Source organism: Haliotis cracherodii, unplaced genomic scaffold (assembly GCF_022045235.1).
Source record: "Haliotis cracherodii isolate W230 unplaced genomic scaffold, xgHalCrac1.p SCAF_12, whole genome shotgun sequence".
Lineage (NCBI taxonomy): Eukaryota > Metazoa > Mollusca > Gastropoda > Lepetellida > Haliotidae > Haliotis > Haliotis cracherodii.
In genome coordinates, this window is record NW_027266267.1 from 20,743,410 (window position 1) to 20,762,482 (window position 19,073).

At 47.5% G+C, this 19,073-nt stretch overlaps 1 protein-coding gene and 1 pseudogene across 1 annotated transcript; one reads left to right on the forward strand and one right to left on the reverse strand.

Annotated features, from left to right (window-relative positions):
- Positions 1 to 3,169: 3,169 nt before the first annotated feature.
- Positions 3,170 to 4,426, reverse strand: LOC139457163 (serine/arginine repetitive matrix protein 1-like). The gene has a single exon (XM_071238587.1). The coding sequence runs from the start codon at positions 4,424 to 4,426 to the stop codon at positions 3,170 to 3,172; it is 1,257 nt and encodes a 418-aa protein (XP_071094688.1).
- Positions 4,427 to 15,756: 11,330 nt separating this feature from the next.
- Positions 15,757 to 19,073, forward strand: part of LOC139457164 (uncharacterized) — a 32,572-nt pseudogene continuing 29,255 nt past the window's right edge.

The following is a 19,073-nucleotide window of genomic DNA, read 5'->3' on the forward strand; positions in this document are numbered from 1 at the left end:
CCCGGAGGGAGTATATTGTGTCTGAGTGGGGTACTGTCACATGGTATTTCAGTGGGCTAGCACTGTCAAATCAGCCTTAGTCTTGATCCGCGCGCAAACAGACAGACAGACAGATAGACAGACATATAGACAGACAGACACAGAATGCACAGTAGTGGTCTGTACCTTCTCATCGGGTAAGCATTCATGTATTTTCAGGGCAACATTTTCTCACTAGGCACATAAACACGTCTTATGTATAAAATAATAGAATTGTTAAAAGGATACCTCCAACATAAAATATTACACGTTGAATAGTCTTTTTGTCAAATCGCTCCATACCAGCTTTGACTATTCGATCAAAAATAGTATTAGATAAGGAACAACGCTCAGTACTAAATTGTTCACTTGGAATAATGTACAATCAATGCACATTTGACTTGACCAAGATTCAACGTTATGAGGAAATTTGTAAAAATAACGCCACAAAATACGCACGAAGAATTACACAATTTATTCAATGTCTTGATTTATCATCAGATGATCATATTTATAAGTAAGTTCCTTATTGCAATCACGAGAATAGTACAATCAGGAATTCCGTACACCCACTGAATTCGGGTCCAAAACCATTATTTGACATAAGCTATACAAAGCAGAGTTCAAACGATTCCCGTTTCGTAATTTGGTAAAGTATTTCCAGTTGAATATTTTCTCGTCCTTTTCATGCCTTGAAATTGTTTGAATCATCAAATCTATACAATTTGTTTATAAACAGATCATTATTTGGACAACATTCAGTTTTGTGTGCAACACATGCTTGCCGTTTAAAGGCGACTATACTCGTCGTTAAAGGCGACTATGCTTGTTGTAAGAAGCGACTACCGGGATAGGATGGTCAGGCTCACTGACTTGATTGATCCATGTCATCGTATCCCAGTTGCTTGGATCGATACTTATGATTTCAATCACTGGATTGTTTGGTCCAGAGTCGATTACTTACAGGCCGCCGTCATATAGCTGGAATATTGCTGAACGCAGTGTTAAACAAGAAACAAACACAATCTTAGGCGGTCAGCCACGGGACGACCTACTCGTACCTTTCCGAAGACCTCCGGAAACCCACGATCACTACATCCCTCCCTGTTTCCTAAGCCCCCCCTAACCCTGAAGGGGCTTCCTCTCACCTTAGACATATCCCAACGAATCCATTGCCGGGAATATGCCATTGTCCACTGGGCCTTCCGGGATCTCCCGCATCTGGGAGGGCAACCAACTGCACGTCAGTCACATCCGGAAGCTGAGCTACTGAGACCGCCAAAGCCACGACGGTCAGGGGTTCTGAAGCTGTTCTCCGGCCAGCCTCAACACCCATACAGCTGTTGGGCATTGTCCACGCTCTGCTGCAACAGCTCGTGGTACTCGACTCCAACCAGGTCTGCGACAAGGGCTGCTACTTCCCCAATCATGGCAGGAGAGTTAACTGGTCCGCGCTCCGGATGCATATACGGGGAGTCTGTTTCTAACAATAATCGCCCCCGGGGGACTGCTAGGAGCCCTTGCACCTGCCTTTGATTGAATTCTCCAGCTTTGGCTGTAAACCCGAAGAATGCGTTGGGGTAGTGTTGGAGCCACTCTTGAACTGTCTCCCGAGTTCCTGTAAAACAGTGGACATGTAGGGGTTGGTCGGATGGCACGCGTTCCTTTAATATGGCGATTGTTCTGGAATGCACATCAGTCGCGTACTTGTCCCCGGCCACCCCTCGCACGTGGAGCACTATCACCTTGTCTCTTGGGGTAATAGCGAGAACTTCTCTTAATACCTCCTCTTGTTTGCACCAACCAGCCGGATTCGTCGATCTGTCCAGCCCGATTTCTCCAACTGCTACTCCTGGCTGGCTGCACAGGCGAGCTAACTGCCGGAATCTTGTGTCTGTTAACTGGTTCACCTTCTTGGGGTGGACCCCCACTGCCACCTTCCACTTCCCCAGGCTGCCCACTTCTGGATAGGTCTCGGGATCACAGTATACTTCCACCGCCCCGACCACCCTGACTCTGTGCTGAGAAGCTGGCTGTGGACCCTCCGCTATCAGCTGTTCGGTGTTGGCCCTGGACAGACTGCCCCACAGTTGTGTCCTTGTGCGGTTAAGGTGGAAGTGGCTGTCCACCGCGGCTGGAAGTGAGCATTCTGTTAACTCTTCCAGAAGTCTTGCCGGGATCCTATGGCTGGTGTCAACGGCTAAGGGCGACACGGCGGTCTCTGCCGTGCCTGCTCCCTCGCTGGTGTGCCCTGGAGACACGGCATACAGTGCCGTGCCATCCCCTTCGTATGATATCTGAGAGTCCCATGCAGATATCTGTCCAGAGGACACGACTTGCTGCGCCGTGCCCTCTTCTGTAGGTGACATGTGGGACTCCCATCCCCAAGTATGGTCGGAAGACACGATTGTTGATACCGTGCCCTCACCCGTCTCTCCCCAAGTATGGTTGGAAGACACGATTGTCGGTACCGTGCCCTCACCCGTCTCTCCCCAAGTATGGTTGGAAGACACGATTGTCGATACCGTGCCCTCACCCGTCTCTCCCCAAGTATGGTTGGAAGACACGATTGTCGGTACCGTGCCCTCACCCGTCTCTCCCCAAGTATGGTTGGAAGACACGATTGTCGGTACCGTGCCCTCACCCGTCTCTCCCCAAGTATGGTTGGAAGACACGATTGTCGATACCGTGCCCTCACCCGTCTCTCCCCAAGTATGGTTGGAAGACACGATTGTCGGTACCGTGCCCTCACCCGTCTCTCCCCAAGTATGGTTGGAAGACACGATTGTCGGTACCGTGCCCCCACCCGTCTCTTTCCAATCTGGGGCCTCCAGATCCATCGGTTCCCACACCTCTCCACCGGTACTGGACAGTTCCTGGTCCCAATTTTCTGAGGACTCCGGTTTTGAGACGGTTTCCACTGGTTGTGGAATGGCTCTGGATGCCACGGGCTGTAGAAACGTCCGGAACTCGTTGATCTGGGATGGGGTGAGCGCATTCATTAGCAATGCCAGCACCCTCCAGTACATTAGGCAAGCCGGTGAATTGATCGGATGTAGGGTGAGGCGAGGAGGTTGTGACCACCCCTCCCTCCTAATCAGCTCCCTCATCCCCGCACATGCTAATTGAGTGATCTCACTATCTGATGGAATCAGTAGGCATCGATTGGCATACTGGACCAACTGGAAAACGTTCCCTCTGCTCCCAGGATCCACCGAGCCAACTGATTAAGAGCAGATGCTCTTCTGGAGTGTGTTTCTGGGTCTTGCATGGTTTTTTCATCTTCTTTATCCTTGAAATACCAGGGCAGATGTCGGTCCACTACATGCCTCTTCAATTTTTTCGTCTTGATAGGGCAACCCCGCAGCGGACAACGGGATTCAGTGTGGTCCCGCCTGATGCCCTGCCTGCTGGACCGACCCTGCAGTACTCCACCCGAACTATCCCTTCCGGGCGGAGGCGGACTCACGCTTTCCTTGCAGGCCCTCTTGGATACCTGGTTCTGGCCTCCCCAAGGTATCCTCCTCTTCCCTGTCAGGCTGACCGGGCTATCCCAGGTTACTTTCCTCCTTGGCGGGCTGTCTGGGACTTCCATACATTCCCACTGTTCACCTTCCCAAGATATTTTTCTTGGCGGTCTATCCGGGGCTTCTTCTCTGCCTGCTGGCTGATCCCGGAAAAAGTCCCGAGCCCTGCTTCTGATTAGTTCCTGAGCCTTGCCACCTCGACTGGTTTTGGCTGAAAACACAACTGTGAACTGTGTCTTCCTCTTGGGGGGGGCTCTGGTCACTATTTCCGTCTGGACCTCCGCTGTGGGCGCTTCCTCCGTGAAAGGGGCCCGTTCACCCGCCTGCTCGACGGCTGACCCTAGCTGATATCCCCTCAACCTCTTCTCTCGTTCCTGAGGGCCCTCCTCTGACTGTGCGTCCCCCTCCGCCTGCACGACGGACTGTGACGCTTCAGGCTGCTTTTCCGCGTGCACATGTGTCCAGGTCCCAGTGTTGACCTGGACTGTTGCCCGATCCGCCTGCACGACGGACCAGTACCAGTTTGATTCGGCTGAGGGCTGTTGGTGCCTTCTGTCCTCATTCGACCGCATTGGCCCCTGCTGGCTCTGACTCCTGTAAGAACTTCCCCGAGGACCGGGACTCCGAGGACTGGGGCTCCTGTAACCAGCAGTACTCCTTGGAGAGCTCCTACGGCTGCTGAGCCTATCCGGTCTTTCCCAACGACGATTTGGGCTGCGCCCATATCTTGCCTGATGCTGCGAGTTCGTAGTTCTCCTTGAACGGTGTCGGCTGGGGCTCCTATGTCGATGAGATGGCCCTTCTGGGCTCCCCCGATACCTCCTCTCTGGACTTGGGCTCCGCCTTCGATGAGGCCTTCTCTCTCCCCCGGAATCCGCCATCACGACGGACTAACGGTGTCTCTGAGGAGCGGTAGACCGCTCTCTTCTGCTCACCACCTTCTTCCTTCCCCTCTCTCCCTCTTTCCAAGATCGCTCCTGTGACGAGTCACTTGTGCTGAACATGGCTATACCTGGAAAGAGAGGAAATGCAATCTAATCACAGGAATACTCCACCCCCTCTGCACAAAAGGGCGGAATAAGCTTGGCTGGACCCACCCTCTCCAACGTCAGCCGAGAGTGGGAATAACATAACCTGCCTAACCCTAGCGGTCATGTCCGTACTGTCGGTCATCCTATTCATCTACTGGCAATCTGGGCAAAAGTACTCCCCTATCGTCTCTGCCATCGCCTCAGTGATTCCCACGCACTTGCCGTGGAACCAACCATCGCAGGTATCACAAGCGATCATAAATTCTCCATCATCAGGTTGGCGGCATATGCAGTAAAGTAGTTCATCTTCTGCATCCGGGTCTGGAGTATCCGCAGTCTGTTCCGGAAACAGTCCTCCCAGATCCCACCTTGTTTCCTCCGATTTCATCTTTTTCTTCATCCATCGGGGGAGCTCACGGTCTTCGCACGGCTTGATTCTGTCATGATGTACCGTTAGTTCCTTCTTTGGGAAGCCACGATGAAAAGGTTTGACGTGATCTTCCTTACAATAAGATAAGGCCCCTTCCATACAGGACAGAGCTTCTTACACTGGCCCAGTACCGCAGCAGAGTCCAATACATATACCGGCTGGCCCTCTTGGAATGTCCGGGTCAAGGTTTTCAGGTCGTAGTCCCTTTTCATGCGAGCACTTGCAGATTTTAGTGTCACTCGAGCCAGGTCATGGGCCTCCTGGATCGCTTCCTTCAGATCTCTGACATACTCATGGACACTGGGACCCTCTTCCTCAGAGACCGGGGATCCAAACATCAGATCCACTGGCGTGTTCACCTCCCTAACCAGCATAAGTCTGTTTGCTGTGAAACCTGTTTGCCTGTTAACAGAGGATCGGATTGCGCTGGAAAGTTGAGGCAAAAACTCATCCCAGGTGTCCTGTGACTTGCCGATGTGACAACGGACCATCTGGAGAAGAGTCCGATTGTAGCGCTCAACCTGCCCATTTGAAGATGGTCGGTACGGTGTTGTTCTTGTCTTGGAGATGTGCAATAGTTCACACACCGCCTGGAACATTCGGCTCTCGAAGTTCCTTCCTTGGTCTGTATGTATCTGGAAAGGAAATCCGAAGCGCTTGAAAAACTCGTTGACCGCTGCTCTGGCTGTCACCTCTGCCTTCTGGCTGGGCAAGGGGATGCACTCCACCCATTTGGTAAACTGATCTACGATCATGAGGATGTGTTGATTCCCTCGTCTGCTTAGGGGCAGCGGCCCAATAAAGTCCATGTGTACTCTTTCCATGGGGGCGCCTGCATGGAAACACGTCAAGTCTGACCGTGCATGTTTCAGCGGTTTCTTGTTCCGGTTACATCTCGAACAAGTGGCTACGTAGTCCCTGGCCTCTTGTGAACACTTGTACCAGTAATACTTAGCTCGAAGACGCTCTCTGGTCTTGGCCACTCCCATATGTCCCGACGTGGGAATATCATGCAGGTACTTTAGAACCTCACTCTGCAGCGCTGTTGGTATCAGTACTCGTGCTGGGAGATTCTCAGTTCTGGTGTTCTTTTTCACTAGCACCCCTCGGGAGTCTCGGTAGAACAGTTCTTTGTTCAGGTGATGTGATTTGGCTGCTGGACTTGCCAGAAAAAGTTCTTGGTCAGAGGGTACTACCTTTTTGTCTACCCAGTTCGACAGTATCTCCAAATTTGCATCTTTGTCTTGCGCCACCTGTATCTGCTCAATGGAATACCCAAAGGCCTGAGCTTCCGGGAAATCATCTGGGTTTTTCTCTTCTGAGGTTGCCCGGCGTAGCACAATCTCCACCTCTGGGGAGCTGGCGTCCAGCGATATGGACCTAACACAGGGTCCATCAAGGGAGTCACAGTGGGTCCTCCTCATCAGCTCCCTAAGCAAGTCATCCGTGAAACAACCGCTAACCTCCTCGGTCTGTATAACTAGACTCTTGGTTGCCCTAGCCACCTTTGGTCTTCTTGATAGCGGTATGGCATAGTCCACCTCCTCATAGAACTGACCCCAGTTTTCTTGTGCTCTTGTGCAATACTTGCATCCTCCACATGGCAGATCTTCAAGAGCCACCCATCTTTGGAAGCGGTCACAGTCATTGTCCCACGGGATCCTGGACAACCCATCCGCATTTTGGTGCTTTGCCCCTGGGCGATGTTCCACAACCATATCGTACTGTCCAAGTTCTTCCAGCCACCTGGCAATCTGTCCTTCTGGAGATTTGAAATTTAGGAGCCAACGAAGACTGTTGTGGTCCGTGCAGACAGTGAAAGGGCGACCTAGAAGGTAATGGCGGTATTGCCTTGTGAAGCGGATCACCGCAAGCAACTCCTTGCGTGTTGTGCAATAACGTCGTTGTTCAGGGGTCAGTGCGAAACTGCCATAACTAATGACTCTCTCCTCTCCATGCTGAACTTGAATCAATTCCGCCCCAATAGCCAGGTCAGAGGCGTCAGTATCGAGCAGGAAGGGGTCTGTTTTGTTTGGTAACCCGAGCACGGGTGTAGACAACAGAGCCTGTTTGAGGGTTTCAAAGCTAATCTCCTGATCTGGTCCCCAGTTGAAGGGCTTCTTCCCGGTGATTGAATACAGTGGGGCCGCTAGCTTGGCATAATCCTTGATAAAGTTTCTGTGATAGTTCGCGAATCCAAGGAAGCTCTCTGTTTCCTTTGTCGTCTTAGGGGCTGGCCATTCAGCGACCACTCCAAGACTAGCGTTGTTCACCCCCACTCCATCTCGATTGACGGTTCTCCCGAGAAACTCTATTTTCCGCTGGAAGACTTCGCACTTCTTTGGCTTCAGTTTCAGACGGTATTCTCGGAATCGTCTCAAAACAGTCCGTAGATTCTCAAAGTGCTGAGGGATGGTAATGCCATTTACCACTGCGTCATTTAAGAATGCTAGGACTATGTCCCAACTCAACCCTCCAAGTATAAGTGACATCACCCGGGCGTAGGTGGCTGGAGCGTTGCACAATCCGAAACCCATTCTTATGTGCTCATAGAGACCGTATTTCGTGACAAAGGCGGTTTTCCTCCTGTCTTCCTCTTTAATCCTGACTTGCCAGTAGGCAGAGTTGGCATCCAATTTCGAAAACCAAGTGCTGTTTGCTAATGTGTCGAGGCACTCGTCGATCAATGGCAGAGGGAAGACGTCTTTCCGAGTCCGGGCATTAAGCGCACGAAAATCAATGCACCAGCGCACACCTCCACATTTCTTGCGGATTAACACTGGCGCTGAGGCCCACTCCGAACTTGAAGGCTGGATGAAGCCTCCCTTCAGCATCTTCTTGAGATGTTCCTCCTCTTCTTCTGCGAAACCAAGAGGTGTGCGTCTCAACCGCTGTTTCACCGGCTTGGCATCCCCGGTGTCTATGGAATGTTCGATGGCTGAGAAGTCACCCAGGTCAAGCTCGTCCCGGGCGAACACGTCCTGGAATTCAATCAAAAGTTCTGCCAACTGGCACCTATCGTCATCCTCCAAATGAACCATGGAACGTTCAAATAAGTCTGTCAAATGAGATGGGACCACTGGCATCCCCATCTCTTCCACTGGATCCGCCATCCCTGTGACTCTGCACTGATACGGACCCTTATCCATTCTACACCTTGTCACGGTAGTCTCATATTCCGGCACGATAACCTCAGCTTCAGACGCTACACCCACTTGTTGACCATGGAAGAACTTAATGTGTCTATCAGAGGTGTTGATGAGGCACACAACTTGCTCTGCTCCCCCCTGGTGTATGGTCGGAGGCATCAGGGCGTGTACCAGGACTCCCAGGACAGGCTCCACCATGTATTGTTCTATTTTCTGATCCAATCGTCCCGTCACCCGTGTGACAGTCTGGGGCTTCAGTACCACAGCGGAGGTAAGAAAGACACGGCACACCTTGCCCTCTCGCGGTGTGATGATCATTGGGACATTTTCCCCCCCCGATGGTGATGTTTTGATACTCGAAACTGATATTAGTGCAGTTGTTCATCAGGAAGTCTGTTCCCAAGATTAATGAGTCTCCGATGGGGGCTACCAAGACTTCTTGTCTATACGTCCTGCCGTGAATTCGCAGTCTGGCAGGCTCTGTTACCCATCCCCTCATCCTCAGGTCTCTCCCCGCATTGTTTACCATGACCTCCTGTACTAGGACTGGTTTGTCTGATAGCCCATCAGCCGCGCTGTCCACTATTCCCACTGTATTCACACCTTGAAAATCCACCTTGATCGTGTAGGAGGCACCTTGGTTGAGGGCATGGATTGTTATCATTGGAAGCCCTGTCTCTATGTCAATCTGTCTGCCTTTGCTAAGTCTGGGTGATGCTCCTGGCTTTGATTGTACCGACTCACTGTTTAAGTCTTGGCTGGTTCTTTCAGGCTTTGCTCTTTGTCCGGTGATTTGGGCATCAGAGGCACCGGCTTGTTCGCTGTTGGTGGCGGCCAGGGAAGTGGTCTGTCCCTGTCGAATGTCCTATGAGGCATTGTAGATAAGCTGCTGTTTCCCCTCGATGTGTCATGAACCAGTGACACCGTCTCTGTTGCTACGTCTGGTGGCCATGGAGGTGATCCCCTTGTGTCTGGTTGACCTGTGTGAGATGTGGGGGAGGGATTCTGGCCTGTCCACCCTCCCCCTACATGTTTAAAGTCACGCCCCCAGACGGCTCTACAAAGGACACCTTTCTCCCCTCGCTGGGGCTCTTGCGGGGACAATCTGCCTTGAAATGCCCCTCAACTCCACAGTTAAAGCATCCCTTAGTGCGTCGGCTAGGGCTCGGAGACCTTTGACGTCCTCTACTGTTTACATTCTCCGCCAGCTTTGTGATCATGGTCTTGATTTCCTCCATAGAAGTTTTGATCTCTTTTATAGAGGTCCTGGTTTCTTTCATAAAGGTCCTGGTTTCCTCTGCAAACAGGGTGAGGCTACTGACTTTCTGTTCCACAGCTTCCAGTCTCCCTGTTATCTCTGTGCCAGAATCGCCAGAACTACCTGATGACTTGGGGCTCGAGGCTTGAACCACCTTCACCCGTGTTTCTGGTGGTGGTGATGTGTCCGTTGCGACCTGTCGTATCTCCCGACGGGCCCTTCCATACACTGCCTGTGTGTTATGCTGGTATTGGCGCAAGCTTGCAATGGCGACCTCCAGAGTCCCTGGTTTCATGTTAGAGACGAATTGTCCAGCCTCCTTGTTTTCGCATCCTTGGCAGAGACGCATTATCACCTGTCGATCGATGAACTGGTCTGGACAATCCTTGAAAGCTACCACAGCCGTGGCCAATAATCGCTGTGCCCAGTCTTCTAATGTCTCTCCCCCCTCTTGCCTTATGGTAGGGAATCGTATCTGTGCCGTCTCCGCAAGTTCACTGCTTTCAAACCGTTTTTGTAGTTTAAACACCATATCCTCAAAGGACAAGTCCGGGTCCCGATCCAGGCACATAGTTATATAGTCACTTGCCATGTCTCGCATCACTAACGTGAGTTGATCCTTTTTCTCCTGTTCCCACCAACCCTCTCTGCGGGCCAATGTTTGGAATTTGAGGTAGAAACCTGACCAACCAGATCTTCCGTCATATGTTAGGTTAGGGGTACTATGGCGTTGTGGCTGGTCTCTTGCTCCTTCCCGTCGTTCTGGGCCTCGGCGAACCGGACCTCTATTCACGCCCCTATCCCGTCTAACTGCATCACCCTTGCGGCTAGGCTCTCGTGGGTCCTCTCGCTCATCCACGTCACTCTCCTCGGCATGATATCTATCCATGGGGGCCCGGTCCTGGTCGCCTCGACCATCCGAATCTCTTCTATCGGGGCCTCTTCTGTTAAGTCCTCTGTCCAGCGTGGTCTGGTCCCGATCAGGTAATTCCTGCTTGACCACCTTGGGATCCGGTGCGACTTGATGGTCAATTGCTGATTGGTAGCTGTTCACTTGCTTGGGCAAAGGGTAATCCCCAGTGGATGGATTCAGCCCATGTGCATCCATGCTCTTCCGGGGGTTACAAGGTGAGCTGTAGCCCCAATTGGCTCCCTTGTTTGGGGTTTCTTTGTGTTCGTACAGACTTGAGTTCGCATACTCGCCAGAACTGTCCGATTGAAACTGGGGAGTACCTCCCTGTGGTGATCCTCGAGCATGCTTCCGATTCTGCTCCGTGGTCAGATAATCCACACTCTGCAACAACTGCTTATGTTGTGAGTCCTTGACTCGCGCCCCCTGTCCACCCCCAACAGCGCTGTAAGTCGAGAGCGCAGGTGGTGGCAATCTGTAGTCCTGTTCCCTCGACACCTGTGGGATCGGCGTTACAGGCTCGTTTTTTACTGGCGGTGCTTTCCCGGGAAAAACCGTCTCCCCACTATACTCGCTCCCCTCCGCTCTTGAAGAAGGGTGGTACTGTCTTTGTGGGCTCTCATCCAACCTCAGTTCCGGGTGAACCCGTGATCCCCTTTGGATATTGGAAACTATTTCCCGCGACGGACTCATAAGTGCCGGCCTGTCTTGCTGCAGGCTCGAGTTACTCTTGCCCGGGCCTTGTAGTGTGGGAGCCAAATTAGCCAAAGCCTTGACTATCTGCGAGCCAGTTTCAGCCTGGAGTTTAGCTATCTCGTTCATCTGTTCCCGGCTCATCCGCAAGCTAGTTTCAGCCTGGGCTGCCAGCATCTCTGACAGTGTCCTTTCCTGAGCCTCTGCCATGTTTTTCTGAGCCTCTGCCATGTTTTTCTGATGGTCCAACAGGCTCTCCATAACTTCCCACCCCATTGGATGTGTCTGGGTCTGTGCCATTCCCCCTCGGGCCTGGTCCTCTCCACCCTCCTCCATCCAGTTGTATGGATTTGTCTCCGGCTCTCCATGCCGGTCCTCCATCCTCTCGGTATGGTTCCTTCGCCTGTTGCCATGGTCGGGGTTTATGGCAAAGTCTAACTGGCTCACCACCTCGTCACTGTCATCAAATCCCTCTAAACTGCGGACATCATCCAGGATGAGATTGCCCACCACACTTCTCAGGTCTATGATCCTCTGCGCCAGTCCTATATCAATCCCCTGGATTTCACATAGTTGAGACCAAGTGGCATAATTGACTCTCACCCCCTCTTCCTCCATCTTCCAACAGTGTGTAGAATACTTTTGAAAATCACACAGAGCAATGAACAATAAATTTAGACAACTATTTATCCTGAATCCTAATGAAAATAACAATAATATTCCTACTTCCCCTTACCCTAAACACCTACGCTATTTGTTATGACCTACCAACTCACGAACTTATACGTCCGTGACGAAAATAGGTGACACTCGCGAGGCAATGTCAACAAACATCCGTTACGAGCAGTCACCAATTGTCACACACAACTGCGCATGGGAAAGGGTCATAATTGATATAAGAATATAAATTTCCGATACGCTACTGTTCCCTAATTATTAATTATTGTGCACAACCACGAAAACGGCCGTACTTGATCAACGCACGTAGATTTCCACGTGCGGTGAACTATGAATTTACCAGCCGACACGGAACCGGCCGTGATAAGAAATCACTACTACAAAGTCGCGCGGTACTAACCGGGCGAAAAATGTTTCAACTCGTCGCAAAATGCTAAAGTTTCATTCAACCTTAGCCAAATATCCCTCTTGTCCCTGTAGCCAAGACAAGCAAGATGGCGACGGCGTGGCGGCAAAGTCGAGCAGTCGACGAATTCGGAAAAAATCTTTTCCCGAGAAAATTCGATGTGTTCACAGCGCCACTGTTGTGAAAACGATATCTCGGTTTCACAAACCTTGTTTTCTACTCACGTACAAGGGCTGTCAGTTCGTCAAGTCAGTATATTATTCAATACTGCATTGAGCTGGGTACTCGACCTGGTTTACTTACAACGATGGCTGACAACACACTGAATCTGGGGTCTCCCGCGGTCAGCCACGGGACGACCTACTCGAACCTTTCCGAAGACCTCCGGAAACCCACGATCACTACAGCTATATTTAGCAGTGTGTTTTTCCGATTGCAACGTGTCTTGACAGGGTTGCGAGCTCGTCCACGCATATCCCCATGACACAACACAGTAAGTAAGTGTCGGCGGATTTATGCTTGTCTGTAATCATCACTGTATAACTATTTATTGTCGGGTTGAATTTGAGAACGAATAGTTCAGTGTGTATACTAATATTGACGCGATGTTGTCGAGTAAAATAACGAAACTAGCCTAGTAGCGTCAGGAAATACAACGTCCTGTTTGTTGGTTTCGTTGTTACAGAATGGTGAAATCCAACAGATAAAGAAACAAGGGATAGATTTCTTTTTACTCACAAAGATCGCTGCATGTTGACTTATTTTTACAAAGTTTTACATGCATTTGGGCTCGTAAAGGATACAAGGAAAAACGGACCAGTTTGTGTTACTTCCTTGTGAAGATCCAGGGCAGAATATAGGTCACTAGCAATCCAGGCTTGCCGCAAAAGGCGACTACGCTTATCGTAAAGGGCGAATAACGGGATCGGATGGCCAGGGTCGCTGACTTTGTAGATTCATGTCATCGTATCCCAATTGTGTGGATCAATGCTCATGATGTCAATCTCTGGACTGTATTTACAGACCGCAATCATATTGCTGTAATATTGATAAGTTTATGTTACGCCAAAACTCCCCATTCTTAATTTCACCTCGTGTCGTTAGGGGCCGTCCATCGTCCGTCCGTTGTAAAGACTTCCGCCCGTACCCCCGTCCAAAAGTTATGTATTATATCAGTGCATTGACGCTCAGTCCTTTTCATTACATATATTTTTAGATGGGGTACGTGTGGAAGTCTTACCAAAATATACAAGTTTTCTTTAAATAATTACCTTAATTTTTAAAATACTGACTGCCTAGAATCCGACCACTCTCCTATCCAGAGTTCCATGCGACCAGCATAGTACCTCTGCCACAGGCCAGCGCCATGTGACGATTCGTCACATCTTTCACAGTCCATTCAAGATATTGCATATGTTTTTCATCTGTTTCATTTTTGACAAGTCTACATATCTAGATAAACATATGTCATAGAATGGTTAACTTTCATTGAGAAAATATCCTAAATCTTTAAAAAACTGTTTCCTTTTGCGTATGTTATACTATGTTTACATTGGTTGTATGGCTCCACGTGCAGTCATCGAAGCCCTATGGAGAGCTAGCCATGCGGTCACTTTGATGTGTAATTGTCATGCAACTCACTGTCGCAGTTATTGTAGCATATTTATATAAAATATGCACAACAATATGTAAAGCACCCCAAAATACTTGCATCAGTCCGTTCAATTATAATTTCTGAAGAAACGCGTTTGTTTACAAACAAGGGAAAAGTCCGGTCACGTGATATGCAAATTAGCCTGTGTCATGCCAAGCCACCACTGCGCCGAAGTGTGGAATCCGTCCTCAGCAATGTCCAACGATTCCATTTTAGGACCAGGTGGGTTATATTTGCATAAAACGATCAATACAAAGGCAACAATAACTCACACTTTTTATCCCCAAATAAATAGGATAAATAGGCACTTAATGTTTCTCAGATGAGCCAAAAATTTGAATATCGTTTTCTCTCTTTATTTAGCACAGACTAATGTATTTCCTTTTAGTATATTCGAAATAACCAAAAGAAACAATGACAATATAATAACTAAGAATGTGAGAGAACACACTTTCAAAATATTTTCATCCAAAATATACTTTTGAGAATGCATAGAGGTTATCACGTGTTTTTTTAGGAAGGTAAATATTTTGTATCAAACATACATATTGTATTAGGCCAGCTATGACCATTTATGTCCACTTTATTTTTTTTACTGAAACAAATAATGAAATTTGGTACTTTTGTAGTTAGCATTCGGGCTCAAAATAAATCTGTAAATATCTGTCATGCAGACATTGATCGAATTAAAACCCATAAAGTTGTGAGTGTGTAGTTTTTATACAATCATGAATCATGTTTCTCTGGGAGAGTTACCTCCCTTACGCTAAGCGTACTGTATGCGTACTGTACGCATATTATACATGTGAGACAAAAATATGGTTTCTATAAAAAATGTTTACAACTATCTCACTCATTACTTGTATCATGGAGTTTGTCCCCCTTTTATCATAGTGCCCGACTAACAAAAACATGTTTAGCGTATTAATGTACAGATTTGGAATGGTTTAACTTTTTACCTGTTGAATTGTTTTACCATAAGGCGCTGTAAAGAGGGTGGTACGGTATCTTTTAAAACTTACATCTTTCCAAATATTACTCATCCACAAATAGCTCTCTTACAAGGCAGCGCCGTGAAAGAGGCCTCGCTGCGAGGAGCTTTGATATACAGCTATATTTAGAAATGTTTTTTTCCAGACTCGATGTTGGTGACTGATTTAACGAAATGAGCCCAGTAGCGTATTTTTGAGGAGGTATACGGCCGGAAATCTCACCTTTTGCCATAAGCATTGTATTAAGCCAGCCATGGGTATTTATGGCTACTTTTTTATTATTTACTAAAACTTAATGAAATTTGGTACTTTTGCCATGGTGCCAAAATGTATCTTCAGGTTTGTTTTGGCGATACTGATCAGTGAAGTAAGTGATTAAGTGAAGTATGAAAACCATAATGTAAAAGCTGTTTCTGGGGAGCACCAGTGGGAAAGTGCACGAATACATGTACACCACAAATTGAGAATCATGGCAGAAGATCTGTTACCCACTTCGTCACAAGTTTGTGGTACGATAGTCAAACAAGAACATTACAGACATCTTGGTGATATTGTTTTGTGATATGAAAATTATATGACATCACGTAGTCAATACCACACGTTGAAAGGTTGTTTGTTCATCTTGTTTTGTTTTGCTTTTACGCTGACAAATAAACAAAAGGAGACAACTTTTCTAGGGCGGTAACTGTGGATGATACTTGTTTTGTCATCCCAGGGCCATAAAACTACTGTTTTCAAACAAGTGAAAGTACTGTTTTTTTGTGAAACATGACTTTTGATGAAAAACAACAATCTTCATAACTGCATATGTCACACTCATGTATATTATAAATGTATTGTTTTCAGTTCGATGTTACTGAAAGCAAGCGCCGATTTGAATATCCAGGTGAGCTACAGTGCTGTGGCAGAGAATTCTCATACTTGATACACTGATACCAAATGTCAGGCTGTCCTCCAGGCAGACACTGTACACGTTGGGACTTGTGTCTTGTTGGTTGATGATGAGTTAGATGCCGACTTAGATTGAAGACACTGATGAAAAACAAGAAACAGTGAAGACTGTTCAAAGTCTGAATCAGAACGATCAAGGCCAGATGGATGATAGTGACTCAGAGTGTGGGGGGTGTACACCAGCAGAGTGCCCTGGGAAGCACAATGACGGTGACACTTCATCAGACGGGGAAGACATGGAGCTTGCAGATATTCCCACGGACAACCCTGAAGGAACAACTGAAGGAGCAGGCAGTACTACGGAGGATGCAGAAAGTAATGATGTTGATGAAGAGAGTGCTGACGAATGCTTGTTTGATGACATCACGGATGAGGAAGAGGGGGAAGGAATAGAAGACTTGTCACAGCTTGGAGCAGGTACTGTAGCGGTCAAACTCCAGACTGTTCAACAAGAGTCATACCAACTTGTAGAGAAAGGTGTGTATGAAGCAATTTCACTTTGCTTGTTGAGGATGCTGTTTTAAAATCCCACCTTGTCAGTGGCTGTTAAGGACAGTTAGATGCTACCTGAGGAATTGAAGCATATAGACAGGAAAATACTTTTCAATTAATAAGATAGATACTAGTATTTTGAAATCCTACTCAAGTACAGAAATTAACATTTGTTTTCCAAAGAGAAACATATCACCAATCGCACCTGAAGAACCACCATAGTAAGGTGTATCTGCCAGATAGTCCCGTTACTACACTTTGTATCACAACGAGGGGCGGTCGGGAAGCCTCGTGGTTAAAACGTTCACTCGTCACGCCGAAGACCCAGGTTCAATTCCCGACAAGGGTGCAATGTGTGAAGCCAATTTCTAGTGTCCCCTGCCTTGATATTGCTTGAATATTGCTAAAAGCTACGTTAAAGGCACACTCAGCCACTCACTGTATCACAACGTGTTCAGTGCATTTACTACTGCATTATCATTTTCAAGTACTTACAATAGTATGCATATTAGTTTCGACAAAATCGTGTGGAGCCTTGCACAATCCTTTATCCAAATGTTTAACTCACTATAACTGCTTGTCAGCACGGCTAGGGTGGTGATAATAAACCTTTTGGGGATTTGGTATTGAGCTAAAGCTGCAAAACCAGATTTTGTTAAACGAGTCTTAAAAACACCTTGTAACAATGTCATTTTAATGGCAGACAATGTCTTTTTCAGCAGTATTTTGTTTCAAATTGAATCGGAGATAATTTATATTTCAGATATATATTTCAAATAGCTTGAGATCCAACTGTGACATGCTTGTTCCTTCGTAGATACCACGACACTAGCACAACACATTGTGGGATGTTGTCAACAACCACAGGGAGAAATAGTGTCAACACAGCAGCAGGGGACACAACTCCAACCAGCTTCAGATGGTGATGTTGATCAGACAACAAGCCAGGCACAACTGTCCTCAACTACATCTTCTGTAGTTCCTAACACAACAAGTCTACAGAACCCGACAACAGCAGCCCTGACACCAGCATCCACATCCTCTCTTCTACCCAGAACACCAGTATCTGTTGTCTCAGAGATACACTCGTCCGGGCTACCTGTGGCATCAGTGACTGGTGATTCTCCTGTAGGTGAGTGCTGATAAACAGAGACATGACTAATTGCTCAGATATCTAATACTTTCAACATGGTGTTTTCAAATGACTTTGCTTTTTTAAGCTAATAGGCTATGACAATGTTTCCTTAATTATTTTACAGAGATGGCATTAAACCTATACAACCACTTTACAAGGTCCAGCTCTGCTCAATTGCAGGTTTGCCACTTTTGAGAACATTCGAAACAAGAAAGTCACCATTTACGAAAATAAGTAGAAGTTATCACGCGAGTGTGTTTGAGGATGGTAAATATCCTGCATTAGGAATAAACATTGTATTTAGCGAGCCTCTTTATCATATTATGTCATTCTTTAATTCTGTGCTTGAAAATCGCTTTTCCTATCTCACAAGCATTACAGAAACATTGCGAGTTTTCCTGGAATGCGAGAATTAATATTTGTTACGTCACAGGGTAAGTGATGTGACAGTCGGACAGTGACAGAAGCCAATATAGTTCCAACTGAAACCTGTTCTTATACAGATGCGAAGCATCATATACGCAAAACAACAATTGTTTTTACTTGCCTTTCGCGGCAATCCATCGGCCTGTCCGCTTGAGTAACTGCCTTTTGTCAAAGGGAAGCTACTCTAACCCTAGTCTATTTGACGTCACGGCCACGTTCAGACGTTGTTGACAGTCGGCCTATCCTGTCATAACGTTAAGAAGTACAGTCAGATGTACACACAGCGACAAAACGAAACAAGGTAACAATCCAAACATAGTTCGGCCAAATCCAATTATTTTAATTTGTGGAAAAGGTTTCAAGCCGCAAAGGTCTACAAGCACAGATATGGCTACTGATCCCGCTTGGCTAGGCCTCGTGCCCTCGCAAATTTGTTTGGAAATTTATTTCTCCAAAGTTACCAAAAGATGCCTTAGCTACGTTACAGTTAGACACTGATTTTCAGTATATTAGACTGATCTTTTGCTAGTGATAGCAAATATCCCTGTAGTTTATCCAGATTCCCGATGGTTAATTCTGACTCGATCGCCGAATGACAAGGGCGACGCCATGTTTGTCCCTACCTGACCTTTGATATTTGCATCTCTATCCGCATGTGACCCCAACGGATATCGTTTTTATCCGTTGGCTTTATCCTGGCGAGAAACCTACCCATAATATGATTAAGCAACTGATATGCCGTAGCAGTTCGATGTCTGTTCATGACAGTTGACAGTTCTCAGTATCACGAGAGATATCTAAGTTCAAATATGGAAAACAACCCTGAAAGCTTAGGTTATGTAGTTTCTGTTACAGTCGCCCAGTACAACCTTATCCAAGTGCGGCAGCAGTTTGGAGATGTGACGGTCAAGGGCGCCAGGAATCTGAACATTGGCGGAACGCAGAACGTTGGAACACCTCAGACCAACCCAGAGGAAGAGGAGAAGCCACTGACTGCTGCACAGAAGATCAGGAGTAAGTTATCTGCTGTACTTGTGCTCACAAGGATCGAACAGCCGAAGGCGTTTTGTAGTAAATGCTGACTGTAATACTCTTCATATTTGTTCCAACTGTCACCTCGTGCACACAGTTGAAGTGTTCATGACGATAATATACATCGAGTTTTGTAAGCAAGTGATAAACCTAGCAAAGTCACTGAAGCATTATGTCTTGCTCTCTGTTACATTTCACATTATGTTACATCCCTACAGGACCATACACAAATTGTAGTGTGCCCATTTGTTTCGTCTAAATCACTCAGATCAAATGTAAGTTGGTAAGTTT